The following is a 20,402-nucleotide window of genomic DNA, read 5'->3' on the forward strand; positions in this document are numbered from 1 at the left end:
CATAGATCAAAAGATCTTAATCCTGATATGGTTAGGTTTGATCTCAAGAATGTTATTTATGTTTTTAGAGTTGTTCGTTAAAGCCTACCAATTGGTTCGCATCACACATACATCTTGGGAACATGATAATACAATTGAGTGGGAACGCTAATCATAGATACAGAACATATAGCTTCTATCTAGACATAGAAGTGAAATAATAATTTCTTTCGCGCGAGCTTGTCTTAATAGAGATAAATGGAAGAGCTCTTATTTCAGTAATTATATTAGTTTACTAAAATATCATTTATAGGAAGCTAAGCGTTTTAAGGATAAAATATGTTGAGGGGTGGAACGGTAAATTTATCCCTGCTTAATCTAAATCATCTATAGAGGATCTTTGATTATTGGGATTAGAACGATGGATAATTTCATAGCGTATCTATATCATGGAACATATAGAGCGCTCTATATAATTAAGAGTGCAATTCTAAATCTATAATGGCGCAAGGAGGAATTAATAAGTTAGAGAATTTACTTGGTAAATTCTAGATCTTCTTATTGGAAGCTTGGTTATATAGGCCCATGTCCCCACACTAGTTGAGACAATACTGCTAGTAAGACAAGTATGTTGATTAACACCCTAAATATGAACTTTCTAAAACGATGAAATAAACACATATAAAGTTTAGGAAACCTTACATTGGTTGCAGCGGAATATAATGACTCCTTCCGTTCAGATATCTAGCCCTTGATTCCTTTCTGTAGCAGAGCATTATCAATATCTGAACCTGGATCTCTTTCTCTGAATCTTTGATGCTGAAACTCCTTCTTGCTGAAAGTCTTTCTTCAAGATCTTCCTCACTATGATTGAGGTATCACTTGCTGTGTGTGGGCACTACTCTCACACTAAGATTTTCGAAATTGAAGAGGGAAGGAGATAGAGAAGGGTCAGCCAAAGATAGGGAGAGAGAAGGCTCAGTTTTTTCTGAATCAGAAGTGTAGAAATTTAAGTGTGTAATTTTCCTGAAGCCTTCACTATCTATTTATAGCATTCCCCTAGGGTTAGGTTTGAATTATTTGGCATTAAAATAATGAAAATATCAGTTTAAATTTCCTACAAAAGTGGCTGGCCCTATACTAGTGGATTTGGGCCTCACTTTTTACAATTTTACAGTTTTACCTTTTCTGCATCTGATTTTCTCAAAAACGCCAATTTTCTAATTCAACCATTTAAATGCCAATTCTAACTATTTAATAACTATAAATAATTATTAAATAATATTGTCATTTATCATATTTATTAATTGAACCATACAAAGTATCATAATTAACAAATATGCCCTTATTAACTCTTTCTTTACAATTTCGCCCTTACTTAGTGAAAAATTCACAAATAGACATAGTGTAATTTGAGAATTATAATTGATTAATCAAAACCAATTATATGAGTCTTACAAGCAATATTATCTCAACTAATGCGGGGACCATGGGTCTATATAAAAGAGCCTCCAATAAGTAGATCAAGAATTTAGCACTAAAATTCACTAACTTATTAATTCTTCGTTGAATCCACGCATAGAACTTAGAGTTGCACTCTCAGTATATAGAATGCTCTATATGTTCCACCATATAGACACATCATTAGTTATCCATTGTTATAATCCTAATTTGATCAATGATCCTCTATATGAATGATCTACACTGTAAAGGGATTAAATTACCGTTACACCCTACAATGTATTTATTCCTTAAAACACTTGACCCCGTATAAATGATATTTCAGCTTATGTGAAATGATTACTCCACCATTTATGTTCGTTTGGTCAAGCTCGAAGGAGATCATCCTTTGCTTACTATTCGCCAGATAGAAGCTATAGATTCCATGTTTATGCTAGCGCTCCCACTCAATTGCACTACCGTGTTCCCAAAATGTACGTATCACCCTGACCTAAAAGTAGGCTTAACTAACAAATCAAAGAACACGAATAGCCTTTCAAGATTGAGCCTAATCATAACAGGATTAAGAACATTTGATCTAGGATCAACTAGGCGATATTGACTTGAATAGATATGACGGCAAGTTTAATAAATCTAAGTCAAAGTTCAATATCGGTCCCTTCCGATGCATACTCCATGCATCCAACCTGAGCTTTACTTTAACCAATGCTCTGGAAAGAACATAGCATTTCTCCAAATGCAAGTAAACTCTGTTGTAGATTATCATATCAGTAAAACCCTGTGTCTGATAAATCTAGGAAACTTTATTCACATAGTCATGTTTACTTTCCAATGTGTTGACAGCACAATAAACAGGATCAAGTATGTGAAAAGGGTTTCAGATGAATTTATACATTATGTACATATAATCATGAAATAAATCATGTGAACCATGCAACATTAAATGTTATTTCTGATCTATATTAATAAGTAAATCTGATTATATTGAAATGAGTTTTATTTAGGGCATAACACCCAACAGATAGGCTCTAAACTTGGCAAGCATAAGATAAGCCATTTAGTCAAATTTGTCAGATTAAGATAGAGCCTTCTCTCTCTCTCTCTCTCTCTCTCTCTCTCTCTCTCTCTCTCTCTCTCTCTCTCTCTCTCTCTCTCTCTCTCTCTTTCTCTTCATATTTCCAAGCCTTATAGTGAAAGAGTACATGCACACCCATAGCAAGTCAAGTACTCAATCATAGTGTGTAAGACTGTAAAGAATCCAATACTTGAAGGAGAATCAAGCTCAGATCTTGATAATACTTTGCGACAGAAATGAACAAGGATTAGAGATCTGAGTGGAAGGAGACATATAATATTGCTACAATCAATGTAAGGTTTCTTAACTTTATATGTGCTTAAATTCCATTGTTTTAAAAAATTCATATTTAGGATGTTAAACAACATACATGGTAGTAAATCTTAATCCTGGTAAAATAATCCCCAACACCTTGTAGCTTTGCCAGGTTGCTCACCTCCCCTTGTCTCTTCTATGCAAGTGATTTTGAGTATTGGTCTAGGGAGGTGACAATCGTATTGTCTTAGGTTCAGTCAATCTTGCCTTTGTGGACTAGCATCCAGTCTATTCTTTAGCAGTTTTCTGAGTGATCTCAGGGTTGATACTGATTCATTATGTCCAGAACCATGTAGTCTTACCGTAGAGCACCACCTTCTGACCCTCACATGGCTAGGCTGCAACAATGGGTAGGGTTGGTATAGTGGAGGAGGCCACACAGCCTCTAAACAGTAGAGAGCAAGAGGTTGGCCATGCAAACGCGCATGTGGCCGATCATAATGTGTAGAGCTCAAACAGTGAAATTGAAGTTGAGGAGGTTGTCCCTGTTAGGGGGAGACAGTATAGAACCTATTTTGTTTTCTCCAAGAGCCCTCTGGGCTCATATGATGGTGACAGGGAGCCTTTGAATAGGCCTTGTCAGCCTTTAGTGATCGATGTAGACCATATTCTGATACAGGCTTCTAAGCCTTAGGTTCTCGATTCTGGGTGCAGGGAGACTGTTGGGTCTCTCCTCCATCTGTTATCAATGCCAAGACTCTTGATAAGATAAGAATGAGTGGACTGGTGAGAGGCTTCAAAATTGAGGTGTCGTCGAGGGACCAACGAGCGCACCGGTTGGCTTTCAACTAGATGGCATGGTCAGAGCGCCACATTGAGCAGGGGCAGTACTACCTTTACACCCCTACTTTGGAGACAACAAAACATACTTTGGAATGTGACCAACACAAATCACCCCAGAAAGTATCAAGTACATTTCAGTGATGTTTGTTCTTTATGTAGAGCTATGCTGGCCTCAGCCTACTCCTTATAAGATTGGATACTATTTTGACTTGAAGTCTGCTCTGAAGCAGAATCAGACAAGCTACTTCTACTTTAGCTAGGTTGGCTATCAGTGGTTGGCTGACAATAATAGTATGCCTTTGTCGATGGTGGGGGGATATGCCCAGAACTATTTCATTGCCTGGGATATCCAAGAAGTTTGACACTGCCATTTTCAAAGAGTGCCCACATACAAATGCTCCATTCCTACCCTTCAAATGAGGGATAAGGCAAACCACATTTTGTCCCTCCCAGTAGAGAGGAGTAATATACAGAGGTTGGTTAGTGTCGCCAACTTTCGGAGATACGGCCTGTATCCCCCCGATTATGGAGTTATGGAGGTTGAGGGCCTATCAGGTGTTTTAAATGGAGCCCCAGCTGTTGAGGAGGCTAACTCAGGAGGCGGGCATACTCTCGATATGGATCACGATATGTTCTTTTATCCCAGATAGTCAGGAATTTAGAGAAGAGAGAAAGGGCCCTTTGCCAGTGCTTGGCTCGCGGGGGCACTATTGGGGACGCCACTCTACTGATCAGGCCTGGAGGCCAGAGTTTTGTCAGGCCCACTCACCCCTCACCTACATCTAGAAGCAAGGGCAAGGAAGCCACTAGTGATTCAGATGACTCCTCTTCTAAGGCCAACCAGTCTCTGGACATCACAAGGCTGGTCAGCCTACTCCCTACAGATGCCTGGCCGATCAGAATTGGACCTGGTAGGATTCTGGTGCACAACCTTACATGTGGACTACAAGTTGGACTACAAATTAGGCCCTAACAACCCAATAAAGTAGATAAAAAAAATATCCATGTTTAAAGGGCATTTTAGTCTTTTTTATTTAATCAATTTAATATGTAAATATCTACTTATTTTATTTGTAAATTAGGATTTAATCTCTCCTATATAAAAAGCCTTAACTCAACCCTAATAAACCTAAGTCTAAGGCTAAACCTAAGTCATTAAGTCTCATTCAAGCCGTCAAGCTCTAAGTCTGATAGCTTTCTCTCTCTCTCTCCCATTCACACGTCCACATAAGCATCTCTCAACACTTGAGACTTGCCATCTTTGATTCCTAATTTATAACCTTAAGAGACCTATATCAGATCCCACCTATAGGGATCTGAATAGTGTTATTTCTCGGTATCAATACAACTAAAAGGGGAGTAGGTCATTAGCCGCTAACTAAGGGGGTCAAACCTCTATAAAAATCCTTGTGTTCTTCACTTTTGAGTTCTAATTTTATAACACGCGAAAAACATCAAATTAATACAACCTCGATGTTGGTTGGCCACTTTTTGAGGTCAATACTATCATCATCCTTACTATCTTCAATATCATCATGTGAAGTGAATTTTAATATGATATTCATCTTCTTTTTATTAACTTCTCCTTCTTCTTGAGAGTTCATGAAAATTTCCTAGTTCATGAGAGAATCCATGAGCAATTCCAATGGAGGTGTTGAGAGATCATTGGCTTCTTAAATAGCAACCACCTTGCTTTGATAAGATTTGATGAGACTTCTCAAAATTTTGGTCTTCATGTCTTTTTGTGTAACTACCTTGCCAAGAGAATTAAAACCATTATTAATTGTATCAAAATGAGTGTAAATGTTAGCAATAGTTTCATGTTGTCTCGTCTTGAAGTTTTCATATTGAGAAACTAAAAGTTGAGTTTTAGTTATTTCATAGAGCTACGTCCTTGGTGAGTTACTTCAAGAATTCTGCATATATCATGAGCCAAGGAGACTTGCTCAATATTTTTAAATATATCTCTATCTAATCCACATGCTTAAATTTTTAGATAATATCTTTTTATCATTTTCATAATGTGCATCATATTTCATAAAAAAAATGTACACAATCTATAATATGCATATGAATGTAAGAACCATAACATACAATATGCCACAAATCATAATCAATAGATTGAAGGTACTTTTCCATTCTAATGTTAAACCTTCTAGCATACTATTGTGTGAATTGCTTGGAAACGCCATACTCTTAGATTGTGAAATCTACCCTAAAAAAAGACCCCAATTGTTATCCCAAGATAGGTTTCCAAGAGGGAGGTGAATTAAAAATTTAAACTAATTTTAGAAATTTAAAAACCCCAAAGACAATTTATACAAATATTCAAATTGAAAGCAAACACATTGATAAACATAGGTATAAAAAAATAGAAAACAAGAAATGTGAAGAGTTTAGGGATAGAAATTGTAAATCTTAATTTTTACAAGGTTCAATAGAACTAAGCCAATTACGTCATTAGTCTTCAAAGCTACGGACCTAGCTTTGATTTCAATTATCAAGTCTAGTTAGCGGGCTTGACTAAACTTTACAATCAAGGAATTTTCACCAAGGTTTTTCCAAAACCTGGCCCATTAGTTTTCTTCCAACGACTATTAACCTCACCGAATTGTTGAAGTGACAATCTCACTACGAGTTGCCTTTCCACTGATGCCAACTTTACCTCAACTAATAGTTTTTCAAAGGACCATCAACCTCTTCAAATTATTGTAGTGACAATTTCATTCTAACTGAGTTATTTACAATACTTGTATGAACCTCACCACCAATCAGGTTATTTAAATATTGGTGCCAACCTCACCTCAATACGATAGAAATAAAGCTTTTAACATACAAGGTAAACACTCTCTAATAAGATCAAATACAATGTAAAATCCTAGAGAGAATTGCAAACACACTAGAGAAGATAAGAACAAGTTTTGCTCAAGTTTGTGTGGTTGGTGTGTTTATGAATGAATGATGCAAAGTAAGTTTAGATCACTTTTAGAGATGTAATATGATCAGTACTAACTCAGCCAACTCATTTGAAAGTAGAAAAAATTGTTATTTATAGGTCTCAAGTGAGAACTAGCTGTTTAGTGTTGTTAGGCATATTTTCAAGAAATCCAGCCTGTAACTAGAAGTTTGGTTGGGAATTGGTAGTCTGAAACTGTGAAAATCAGAATTTCGATTTAAGGGCAGAGAGGACATGGCCATTTTTTGATCTTAAAATGCACATAACTCTTAGCTCGTTTATCATTTTTTAAAAAATTTTATTGTGTTCTCTTAGTTAAGATATGATAAATCTTAAAATATAATTTCAAAAAATTATATGTCATTTTTGAAAATTAACTTATCGCACAAGTTAGTGAGCCAAACTTTAATGTTATAAACCTCGAATGTGTTATGCGAATCACTTTAACAAGACTAAAGAAACTTATATTATTTGATTGAGTGTAGTCTTGATGTAGATTACCTTAATTTGCATGTTTTGATCCAAAGTTAAATTTTTCATAAAAGTTGACTTTAACTTTCGGTTTGATTTTTGATATTGACCTCCTGAAGTCTTCTTTTGGATTGGGTCTTGAATTCTTGAACTCTTGATGAAATTTTTGCACTTATGAAAGTTGAAATGATTGATATACTTGTTGATTCTACTTCTTTAATTATGTTTGACTTTACCGAGCAAATAATGATACTTCGTTAATTGCTTGCAAAATAATAAAAAAAAAATTATAATAATCAAATCAAAATAATTGATTAATTAACTTTTAATCAACATTCCTTACCATTAACCAAATAATTATTAGTTTTTTTTTTTCCCTAAGTAAACAATTATTATTTTTTTCGAAGGGTAAAATAATTATTAGTCGACCATGGTACCCCTAATATTACATGCATAAAATACTATCTGTTATTTTTTATGAAGGAGAGCAATCAAGAAGGGACAAAGGTAATTATCTTGACAATCACAAACTTTCCTACCAGATCCCAGCCCACCAGTAACTTTTTTTACTCCTCCATAAATACAATCATCACCTTTTTTTTTTGTTTCTTTGCTTTTACTTGCTATCTCTCCTTTTTCTTTCACGGTAACCTAGCTAATTAAACTAACTAAAATAGAAAAATGTTATAATAATAATAGTAAAAAAAATATTACTTAAAGCAATAAATCAGGTTGCATGAAGCAAATCATATATATAATTGATGTGTATCATTGCTTGAAACATGGGCTATTACTTGTGAGTAATATAGGGCCTAGCAGCACCATCGAAGGGTTGCAGTTAGAACCTGGTCCAGTTAAGTTTACTTTTCCAAACACTTTCAATTAATATTAATTATTGTGTGTTTTGGAACACGTATAAAATTTTAGATAAATTTTCCTACATAATTTAAACAGAAGAAATAAAAAAAGAAGCTATTTATTTTTAAAAAAATAACTAAATAAACTGTTATCTTTTTTTTTTCTTCTTTTTCTTTAATTAATTAAAATATATATTGAGGAAGAAGAAGCGAGACATGCATGCACTCATCCGAACAAACAGGTCGGCCACTGATTTTTCATCTACTGACAGATGCGGCCTCACTCATTTCAATGGTTGACACCATTCACTACTTCGTATGTGTAATATTACTTTCACATGTTTAATAAATATACATTGGAAAATGATTTGGTGGTAGTATAGTTTGAAGGCCATTTCTTGTTTTTTTATATATAGCTAAAATTATAAATTAATTAATTTGTTATATGATGGTGTAAATTATATATATTTTTTTTTATTTTTGTTAGAAAATAAAATTTAAATATTAAATTGGAACACGTATTTGTTTTGTTTTACGTTCGTGTTATAAATTATTTTAAATTTTACTTTTAATGCTGTAAAGTATTTGAAATTTTTTTTAAAAAAAATATTACTATTAAATATCATTAGTACTTAACAATTTTTATAAGTAATATCTTATAATTGATTAGTAATATGTTTTAAACATTATTTTCTTAAGTTATATAACGATTAAGTTATATGAAGGTACGACACCTTGTTAATTAAGCACTAATGATACTTTTTTTAGCAATTCTCTCTTTTAAAAGTATATACAAATAATGTTTGGCATCCAAATTTGTCGAGGAGCTCCTCACCTTTCACACCTCTTGTTTGCTGATGATAGCATGTTGTTCTCCACAGTCACTCCCCGTTCTAGTGATGCCCTCAATGCCATTCTGCATCTTTATAATCGTGCCACGGGTCAGCTGGTTAACAGGGACAAGTCCTCTATTCTTTTTTCTACAAACACTTCTGTTGATTCCCAGCAACAATTTCGACAATTTTTAAATCTCACTGGGGAGGGTTTCATCAGTAAATACCTTGGTGTTCCCCATTGTGTAGGCAGGGTCACCAATTCCGTTTTTCATTATCTCCTCCAAAGTGTTTCTTCCCGTCTGAATTCTTGGAATGACCGATCTTTTTCGAGAGCTGGGAAAGAAACTCTTATCAAGGCTGTTGTTCAAGCAATCCCTTCTTTTGCTATGTCATGTTTTAAGGTGCCTAAATCCACTTGTCTAAAAATCCAGAGTGATATAGCAAAGTTTTGGTGGGGATCTCAGGGTATTAGCAAAGTCCACTGGAAAAATTGGTCTGCCATTTCTGTTTCCAAGTTCTTTGGTGGCTTGGGCTTTCGTACCTTGACCTGTCATAATCAAGCTCTGCTGGCCAAGCAAGCTTGGAGAGTGTGGACTAATCCAGACTCTCTCATCCATTCTATCCTCAAAGCTCGTTATTTTAAACATACTGATCTTTTGAATGCTAAAAGGATTATTCCCCATTCTAGTTGTCCTGTTTGTGGTAACAGCTTTGAATCTGTCACTCATGCCATCCTCGGTTGTGTTGGAAATTAATTTTACCAGGATCTAGATTTACTAACAAGTATGTTGAATTAACAACCTAATATGAATTCTAAAACAATGAAAATAAACACATATAAAGTTAGAAAACCTTACAGTGGGTGCAGCGGAATAATATGACTCCTTCCGTTCAGATCTCTAGCACTTGATTCCTTTCTGTAGCAGAGCATCACCAATGTAACGCCCGTACTTTTATAAAAATATTTATTTTATTTACAAGCGTTAAACGCGGAAAATCGTAATGTCGCATTTTTATTTAATACTTGAAAATGTTCACAACTGGCCAGTTTTCGTACAAAAGACATAATAAATAATAACTAAAATAATTTCGACATAAACTTAATAGCGTAAATAAATAAATAGAGCGCCCTAGACCGCCCTCAGTTATATGGTCCTCAGCGAGTTCACACACAAGCGTCCAAAGTTCCACTCGCCACCGGCATTCTAGACTTTTAGTTACTTTGGTCTGCACATGGTAATTTAATAAGGGTGAGCTACTAAACTCAGTAAGGAAATGTGTGTCAGGTAGTCACATAAATAAAAATAAAACTTAACTAAACATGCACATGCTCATATATAGACAACTAGCAAAACATAAACTTAATCATATCACTAGTAGCTAATAACTAGGTTCTAAGCTAAATCACATAAAATGATTACGCCCGAATCCGACTTTGGCAAATAAACCCGAGCTATTGGACTAAATGGCGGAGGGCTGGGTTCAGTAAAATCGTACCCACTACTAACTGGCCCCCTATCTACCATATAGACCCAAGAATCAAGTATTTAACCATTATCTTCTCGGTCAAACCATGTCACATAAACTATAATCTATCTAATTTAAATAATGTCAAACTACTATACATTATTTAAATAGCATATCATAAATCCTATCATAAATAAGTCATAATCATATCAGAACCATATCATAACTACATAATAATCATATCATAACTATATCATAATCATACCATAATCATATCATTGTTTAAATAATGCGAATCCATTGTACCGTCCATTATCCAAACAACATAACTAGTTTAAATAATGTGAATCTTATAAACACACTATTTACATACATACTTAAATAACATGAATCTTATAAACATATTATTTAAATATATACTTTTAGCAATGGCCATGCTCTAATACTGTAAACATACATAAATAACATGAATCTTATAAACATATTATTTAAATATATATTATACAGTACATTAAATAACAAACAATAAAGAGTCAGGCAGAAGACCTTAGTTAACTTCTCTTTTACTATTCTCACTCTTCCTATGAATGTTATTACATACAGAAAACTTATTTTTCTACTTAATTTCCTTACCTCGAATGTGGAGTTCTAGCCTTGATTGTAATGAGAGTGATCCTTGAGAAATAATGGTCTTACGAAAAACCTAAATTTCATACTTAATGATTAGGATTTATCATAATGGTATATATATATATATGTACTACATAAATATATAATTTTTAATCTTAAATCTACAAATCTAAAATTATAAAAATACCTTAAATTGAAAAGGAAATCTGGCAGAGCACTAAAATTTGATTGTGAAAATAGAGGTGGTGACGTCGATAAGATGAAAGATATCTATATATATGAGATAATACTTTTGGTCCTTGAAATAACTAGTAAACTTGAAGAAGATGACTATAGGATAGCATTAAGGGAAAGAGAATATATATATGATCTTGGCAGTAATGGTGTTGGCCCTTAATGAAACAAAGAGAATTTTGAAATAAGGGATTTAGAGAGAAGTGACTTCGGCAGAATGTTGTTTGAGTGAGAGAGAGAGAATGATATCTAGTTTTGGTTTTTGAGAGTGAATAAATGTGAGAGTAATAACTTGAATTTATATAGTCCAACACTAACTCAACCCCTCCTACTAACCCTATGTCGTGGCTTTTTTTTTTTTGAATTATTCAAATGAATAACTAAAATCTATAACTTCACCTTATGATTCGGTCAACTAGTTTGACAAAGGTGAGAATTTTCTTACCATATCAAGCTCAAATTATTGTTGAGAGCTACATGCACGTGTACCTATCTTTTAATCTAAATTATAATTCAAATTTTGAATAAGGTTATTTGATGATACTAACACATGCACATGTGCCACCCATATTGTACCACTAATTTTATATTTAATACCACCTTGGCTACTACTACTACTATAAATATTACTATAAAATAGTATCTTACTACAATGCATATCACTTCCTAAATGGAAAAATAATACCGATGACAATAATAATATTGATAAATCGCTCTCTTAATCCAGTAAATCTTCAAGTCCGTAATAAAGTCCAATTAATAAGAATAACATAATCTTCATGATAAGTGCTATTAGAAATAAAAAAAAAATATTAATTTTTTGTAATAAGTAACTTATTCTACCTAATTACTATTTCCACATCGAGATTTCTAGACTAGCATAAAAAAAATAAATAAAGAATAACTGAATATTTTGGTTATTACAACCAAGATCTGAATCTGGATCTTCTTTTCTCCTTCTTTGATGCAGAAACTCCATAGTCTTACATACTATGATTGAGGTATCACTTGATGTGTGTGGGCACTACTCATCTCATAAGGATTTCGAAATTTTCTCTCTTTTTCTCTCTTGAATTTCGTGGCTTATAGTGCATACAAAGACATGCCAAGAGTAGAGAACAAGGGCTGCTATATATAGGGAAAAGGGAGAGCACAACTTTCCAAATAAACAGTTTCCTCTTTTACTGTGTAATTGATTAACTGTCTTATTTAGTGTGATCCAACACTTTCCTATTATTGCTAGGCTTTGATTAGCAATTACATGGAAATTAAAAATTGAAAATAATAATTGGGAAACTCAAACCATGTGGCCGGCCATAGGGTGAAATGGGCCTCACTTGGATTTTGCAGTTTCCTCATTTTTATTTCTATTTCTCCAAAAATGCCATTTTTCCAATTCTAATCATTTAAATGCCAAAACTAATTATTTAATAACTAAAATAGATTATTAAATAATATTGTCATTTAAAATAATTATTAATTAGACATGCAAAGTCTCTCAATTAATAATTAAACCTAGAAACCCTTTTCTTTACAATTTCATCCTTAAACTGTGAGAATTCATAAAGTAGACATAGTCTAACTTTTAGAATTATAATTGTTTAATTAAAATCAATTAATTGAGTCTTACAAGCAGTATGGTCTCAACTAGTATGGGGACCATGGGTCTATATAACCGAGCTTCCAATAAGTCGAACCGAATTTACCAAGTAAATTCCCTAACTTATTAATTCCTCATTGAATCCACACTTAGAACTTGGAATTGCACTCTCAGTCATATAGAACGCTCTATATGTTCCATGATATAGACACGTCATTAGTTATCCATTGTTATAACCCTAATGTGATCAATGATCCTCTATATAGATGATCTACATTGAAAAGGCACTACTGTTACCGCTACACCTTCAATGTATTTTATGCTTAAAACACTTAACCCTGTATAAATGATATTTCACCTAAGTGAAATGAGATCTCCACCATTTATCTTCGTTTGGTTAAGCTCGAAGGAAATCATCCTTTACTTCTATTTGCCAGATAGAAGCTATAGATTCCATATTTATGTTAGCGCTCCCACTCAATTGCATTACCGTGTTCCCAAAATGTTAGTATCACCCTGACCCAAAAGTAGGCTTAACTTAACAAATCAAAGAACACAAATAACACTCTTGAGATTGAGCCTAACCATATAAGGATTAAGATCATTTGATCTAGGATCAACAGGTGATATTGAATTGAATAGATATTACGGTAAGTTTTAATATATCTAATCAAAGTTCAATATCGGTCCCTTCCGATGTATACTCCATACATTCGATACTGGTAAACTTTGCCAATGTCCTGGAAAGGACATAACACTTTTCCAAGGTGTAAGAATACCTATCGCTGATTATACCATGTCAGTCTAAATCCAATGTTCTGACAAATCAGGGAATAAACTTTTGAACATATAATTAAGATTATATTCCACTGTGCTGACAACACTATAATCTTTAACCAACTCATATGTTCTGGACTTAAAAAGAATTCATACATTATACACATATAATCATGAAATAAATCATGTGAACCATGCAACATAAAATGTTATTTCTGATCTTTATTAATAAGTAAATCTGATTATATGAAATGAGTTTTATTTAAGGCATAAAACCCAACAAACTCCCACTTGCACTAATATAAAACAAAAAGTGCATTTCAAATAATCATTAACACCTTGATACACAAATCAAGTGTAATAGTAGTATACTCCTCGTAATAGGATCTGATAGGTTGAATTAAACACAACCTCTTCTCCACCATTACTCTTCCTTAATCACAAAATCCTTGATAATGTGAAATTCCTCTCTATATGTCTACTCTCTTGGGATACTGGATTCTATATTTTTTGGCAACTACTCTTTTGTTATTCAGGAAGTAACCCTAATAGTTAAGGCAAGTTGGAACGGTGCCACAAAAGTATAGAACTTTCCTTAGACTGAATAAGTATCTTTCCTGCAACTTTTAACATTCAGTCTCTTTCTGGTAGACCAAGTGATTTCAGATAGGTTTTTATACTTCTCCAAAATCACTACTCCACCCCTAGAGTAATCACCATCTCATCAGCAGACTTTCTAGCACAAAGGCAAGTCTCGAGATCTGATGTGGTGTAGTCTAAGAGTTTTAAACAAACACCCTTATTGACTAACATATAGTTCCTCTTCTTAATCTTAAGATTTACTTGATTGTCTTCCAATGTTCTTCTCCTGGATTAATCTGATACCTACTCATTACTCCCACTCAACAGCAGGTGTCTGGTCTAAGGCATACAAAAGCATATTTGAGACCTCTCACTGTTGATTTAAGAAATTCTTCCATGGCTTTATCTTCTCTGGAATAGTTGAGACTTTTCCTTAGATAAATAAAATCTATATCTAAGAAGTTGTGAAGCTTCTATAGATTGCCATTGGAAAGAAAATGCTTCAGCATCTTACTAAAGTAAGTTGCTTGCATTAGAGTAAGTAATTACCAGGTATACCACAAGCCATAAGTTTAGATAACTCAAACCTACAATTCTAGGAATAGGAAGTTTTGTTAAGTCCGTTGAATAGACTTATGAACGAAAATTTCCTTTCATGTCCTTGTAATAGAAAACTTTAGGTTACTCCATGTGAATGGATCAAACCATAGTTCTCTTGGCTTTCTTCTTAGTTTCTTATCTTGACAATCCATTACTTGTTTAAACTCACAATGGATTTTAATCACTAGTGTCTTCCAAGTTATAAGAAGGTGAGTTCCTAGAAACTCTCCCACTACAACAAGGTACCGTGAACTATGTCTAAGAAAACTAAATGGTATAGACCTCTTCAGTTGTATTAAGAAAACAGAGGCAGTGGGATCATCTTGTAAAATAAGATGATAGAACACTTTTGGAATCAAGAAAAAATATCTCCTTTATTTGCTACTTTATTTTCAGACTTAGTCATTTTCTTAGAAAAAGTGGTATTTGTTTTAACAAACACTTTCTTATCTAATGACTATGGGATGCTCCACCCCTAATCACTTAGAATAGCTAACAAACATGCAAACCAAGGTTAGCAATTCTAGCTTTTCTTAAAATTTCGATTAGGTCATCCATGAATCTAGTAATGATTTACATTAAGTATACAACCATTGCATCATTCTGAAATTATATTACCATAGAAGGATTTAGGCAACGACTAGTAACTAATCATCAATATGCAACTAGAATTTCTGGGGAGGTAAGTTTGGATATTATTCAAAATCAAATTAATGATCTTTGAACTGAATATCTACTAACTTTTTCTCCACCCCTATCAGTTCGCAAGATCTTTAACCACTTACCTTCACCATTGGTAGAAATTCATGAAATTTTTCAAACATTTCAAATTTCTTTTGCATAAGGTAAAATCTAGAGTGATCGTTTTAAGAATACAACGAAAACTCATATCCACCCCTGAATGTACATCCATCTACGAATGAGATGAAATTACTTTCAGTGGATATAGGCATATTAACTCTTTGCAGAGAATGATCTTGTCAAAACCACTATGAACAAGATACAAATGCCATAGATTTATAAAAAAATGCGGTTGTATCTTTTGATGACTTACTTTAGTTACATCAAAGAGTTCTTAGAATAGTGCAAGTGGATTCTGGTCACAGAATACTAAACTCATACAGTTTGAATCCATTGAAAGAAAATGGTTATATGAAACACTTGTGAAAGTGTAACTGTATAATTAGTAACTCTTTCTTGGACCACCACTACTAATCTAACTCTATGATTTGCCTATACAAGTAGGAGATATATAAGATTGAGGATTTATATCATTTAGGGATAGAATTCCGTGAATATAATCATATGCGTCATCTAATTTTTTAAGAGAAAATATGACTTTATATGATTTATAGACCATTCATCCAATGATATGTCATTAAGCTAATTCGAAATGAATAAGCTAAGAGGAATTAGAATAATTTCGTTTTAAATAAGAATCCAACGATGCTCCGATTAGCGAGAGTCAAAGTAATCTTATTTATACAATCTTCTGGTTTCATATTGTAAAACACTAGTTTAAGGTGTCATCAATTGATGAACAGCTAGATGTTGCATATATAATAGTTATCTTTCGAGATCTAACACTATTATGTTAGTCTAATGGTGAAAATCCATTAGGGGTTTATCTCATTAGAAAAATAAATCAAGTTAGACCAACAATGAAGATTCGAAATTAAACTACAATTTAATAACCGAAAATAACATGGTTCAATACAAATTCATACACAATTCAGAAATTATGAAGCACATAGCAAGTAGGAATGACAAGTGAAAATACTAAAACATACAATCCTAAATAATTTCCAAGGTTTTCAACAAACTGATATCACTGTCCCGTTTAGGCGAGAGTCAAAGCTACAATTCATTGAATAGAGTTGTCAGCTCATCTAAAATGATCAACATTCTAGCAACCTTTTATTCGATCAAGATGTGAATCCGCGTTGTCCCGTTTAGGCGAGAGTCAAGGCTATTCTATCTTATGAGCTTCCACCATTGTTTCATATTCTTGCAAGTCTTATACAGTCGCCACCATTAGGGTGAGCATAAACTATACAAAAAACTTACAAGATTACTTATCTTTCGAGATTAAACGGTGCTAACTTGCTAATGAACGTTCCTCCATTAGGGAGGATTACTCACTAAAACAATAGCTATGTAAAACCAACAATGGAGATCGAATATGCTAATAATAATAAAGCTCATTATTTAATGAAGGGTTGTATTTTCTTCTAATATTTATTTTAATCTATTTATTTTAAATATATATTTATTTAATTAAAATTTCTAATTTAGAATAAAATATTCCAAATATAAATTTTAATGTAATATTTATAAATTATACTTAGATGGATAAATAACGTGAATTATTTCCATCTTCGTAATAATTTCCACAAATATTTAGAAAATTATTCAATTTAAGTTGTTTCAAAAATAATTTAAATTAATTTACAACTCAAATTTAATTTTCTATAAATATATACTGCATTTTCGAAAATGCTTTAAAATAAAATAAAAATAAATCCTGGAAAATTACTCTAATTTTATGTTGGCCCAAAATTAATAAAAATTAATTTTCAACAAAAAAATATAATTTCCCTATTTAATTAAATATCTAAGAAAAATTTCAAATATTTAAGTATCATGATTAAAAAATCAACTTAAATATTAATTTTCTATTTAGTTAAATACACTAGAAAAATACTTCAAGCAAAACAGATAATATCTATCTAAACTTTCAGTAACTAATTAATTCAATTTCTAATTGTAATATATTTTAGTTCATTTATTTTAATTAATCATTAAATGAAAAAATTATTGATTTAAGTTGGTCCAAAATTAAATAAATAATTTTCAACTTTAATCTATTTTTCAAATAAAATTCGAAATTTTTGCATTAAAGAAATGCAATTTCAAAATTTTGGGAAATGATTAATAAAATAAAATAAAATATATTTTGAAAATTATTCAAACTTAAGTTATTCTGAAATAAGATTTCAAACTTAAAATAATTTTCAACTTTAATTAAATAACATGAAAATAACAATATTAAAGTATCATGATGAAAATCAACTTAGATATTGAAATTTTCAATTTAATTAAATGTATTAAATTCAAGAAACAAATAATTAAGTAAAGAGGAAACTTAATTATTAATTCTAGTTTAATACTAGGAAAATATTCTAAACTTAGATTGTACCAAAATTAATTATGAGACAATTAATTTCACAATCAATGATATTTTCCTATTTAATATTAGAAATAATAACTAGTACTAGAAATAACTATTTAGAATATATCATTGACTAAGTATTTTTCTAAAATTAACTTTAAAATATTTCATGAAAAATAAATTTCATATATTTTAAAAGTTAATTATGTTACTAATTCAATTTTAATTAGGTTAGACTAATATAATTAACCTAATACAATTATTTAAATAAGGCAAATGGGCCTTCACAATTGGGGTAGTTCATGTGAGGGGGAGCTGGGTTCAGTATGTCGTACCCACTTCTATGGCCCCCAACTCTCACACAAGGCCCAAAAGAGAGGAATTTAACCTTAAAATAAACAATTGTTATTCATTGAATAAGCCCAAATCTAATTGGACCTAAAGAAATTTCCTTATGTCAAAATTTATTTTAGCAACCTAGTCCATTTACTTACTAAAAACTTAAATGGGCTTCCTATATGCATCTAAGCCCAAAAGCAAACATATAGGCTCACACAGGTCAAATGATTTGGATGGGCCCTATCATGTTACTAGGTTTACACAGATGAAAGAAGTACAAAATTTACCTGTCACAAATTATTTATAAGATCTATTGACAATTGGACTATGATTAAAATCAGATCATTGAATCTGTCAACAAGTTAATCATAGCAATTTAGATCAGATAAATAATAGGTTTGTTAAAAAAAGGTTTTTGAATAAACAATATTAATAAACAAACATTGTCCATGTATCAGATGTGAAAATAAGATATTAATATAATTAAATTATTATTCTTAAACTAACCAAATAATGGAAACTAATTTTAAAATATCTAGGTTTATTTGAATCAAATTAAATTAAATATCTAATAAGATCAATGATTTGAAAGGAAAGAATCTTCAATATCACTTTCAGATCTTATAATTTAATAAAATAAACCAATTTTAAAATAGATTTGGTTAGATAATTATTATTTTAGGAATAAAATAATAATTATCATAATTATATGTCAAAATATCTCAAATTAAGCAATATTCAAATCTTTACAAAAATATCTATGTTATTTAAATATTTAAGATAGGATTTATAAATTTCTAATAAGGAAAAAAAATGATATAGATATAGAAAAAATATCATTTTTAAACTTATAATTTATAAATAATTAAATATTTAACAAAATAACAAATTTTGGAATTTGAACAACATTATGGTAAGTATATCTATAAAAATATCTATGTTAATTTCAAATTTATTAATTATTTAATTTGCCATATAAGATAATTTTAATATAATATTTTAAATAAAAATACAAAGTTATCTTTTAATTTAAAATATCTTAAATATCAAAATATCTAATCTTATAATTAAATAATAAATAAATATTAAAAAAGTTAACAAATTTTTAAATCTGACCATAATAAGAAATATTTAAAATTGGAAACATTTCAAAATAGAAATATTTAAAAAATTGAAAATATTTAAAATTGGAAACATTTCAATTTAGAAATATTTAAAATTAGAAAATAAATTTTGGGAAACAATCCCATGAAAAAATTGTATTTTTAAGGAAAAAACCTCAAAAATTCGAAATTTGTGGGGAACTGCCAGGATAGGCTGCATGCAGCAACCATGATTTCCAATCTTCCAAAATTCTTATCTTTCTCAATTTTTATCGGAATCGAGTTCCGTAAAAACGAAAATTTGTCAATTTTTCACAAGGAATCCAAATAAAATATTTTCAAAAATTGAAAAAATATATTTCATGGAAAAATTTTGTACAACACATACATTCATCAAACTACACATAAACCAACATGAAGCCATCCAAATCAACACAGAAACATGCAATCATCGTTTTAATTCATATTACATGAAAGTAAATCATTACCATGGCTCTGGTGCCAGTTGTTGGAAATTAATTTTACCAGGATCTAGATTTACTAACAAGTATGTTGGATTAACAACCTAATATGAATTCTAAAACAATGAAAATAAACACATATAAAGTTAGAAAACCTTACAGTGGGTGCAGCGGAATAATATGACTCCTTCCGTTCAGATCTCTAGCCCTTGATTCCTTTCTGTAGCAGAGCATCACCAAGATCTGAACCTGGATCTTCTTTTCTCCTTCTTTGATGCAGAAATTCCATAGTCTTACATACTATGATTGAGGTACCACTTGATGTGTGTGGGCACTACTCATCTCACAAGAATTTCGAAATTTTCTCTCTTTTTCTCTCTTGAATTTCGTGGCTTATAGTGCATACAAAGACATGCCAAGAGTAGAGAACAAGGGCTGCTATATATAGGGAAAAGGGAGAGCACAACTTTTCAAATAAACAGTTTCCCCTTTTACTGTGTAATTGATTAACTGCCTTATTTAGTGTGATCCACCACTTTCCTATTATTGCTAGGCTTTGATTAGCAATTACATGGCAATTAAAAATTGAAAATAATAATTGGGAAACTCAAACCATGTGGCCGGCCACAGGGTGAAATGGGCTTCACTTGGATTTTGCAGTTTCCTCAATTTTATTTCTATTTCTCCAAAGATGTCATTTTTCC

General features: G+C 31.7%; 1 protein-coding gene and 1 long non-coding RNA gene across 2 annotated transcripts; one reads left to right on the forward strand and one right to left on the reverse strand.

The window, feature by feature from the left end:
• Positions 1-8,696: 8,696 nt before the first annotated feature.
• On the forward strand, positions 8,697-9,488 carry LOC115717880 (uncharacterized). The gene has a single exon (XM_030646850.2). The coding sequence runs from the start codon at positions 8,697-8,699 to the stop codon at positions 9,486-9,488; it is 792 nt and encodes a 263-aa protein (XP_030502710.2).
• A 240-nt stretch (positions 9,489-9,728) lies between these two features.
• On the reverse strand, positions 9,729-11,791 carry LOC133038554 (uncharacterized). The gene is made up of 3 exons (XR_009688066.1): positions 11,018-11,791; positions 10,834-10,903; positions 9,729-9,960 (listed from the first exon to the last, which is right to left on the reverse strand). It is a non-coding gene; the product is annotated as an uncharacterized LOC133038554 (long non-coding RNA).
• Between the last annotated feature and the right edge of the window lie 8,611 nt (positions 11,792-20,402).

Source organism: Cannabis sativa, chromosome 5, assembly GCF_029168945.1.
Source record: "Cannabis sativa cultivar Pink pepper isolate KNU-18-1 chromosome 5, ASM2916894v1, whole genome shotgun sequence".
In the NCBI taxonomy this organism is placed as follows: domain Eukaryota; kingdom Viridiplantae; phylum Streptophyta; class Magnoliopsida; order Rosales; family Cannabaceae; genus Cannabis; species Cannabis sativa.

What these genes read in the sequence shown, in the direction of transcription:
- LOC115717880 (XM_030646850.2), top strand. Translation starts at nt 8,697, where the DNA reads ATGTTTGGCATCCAAATTTGTCGAGGAGCTCCTCACCTTTCACACCTC.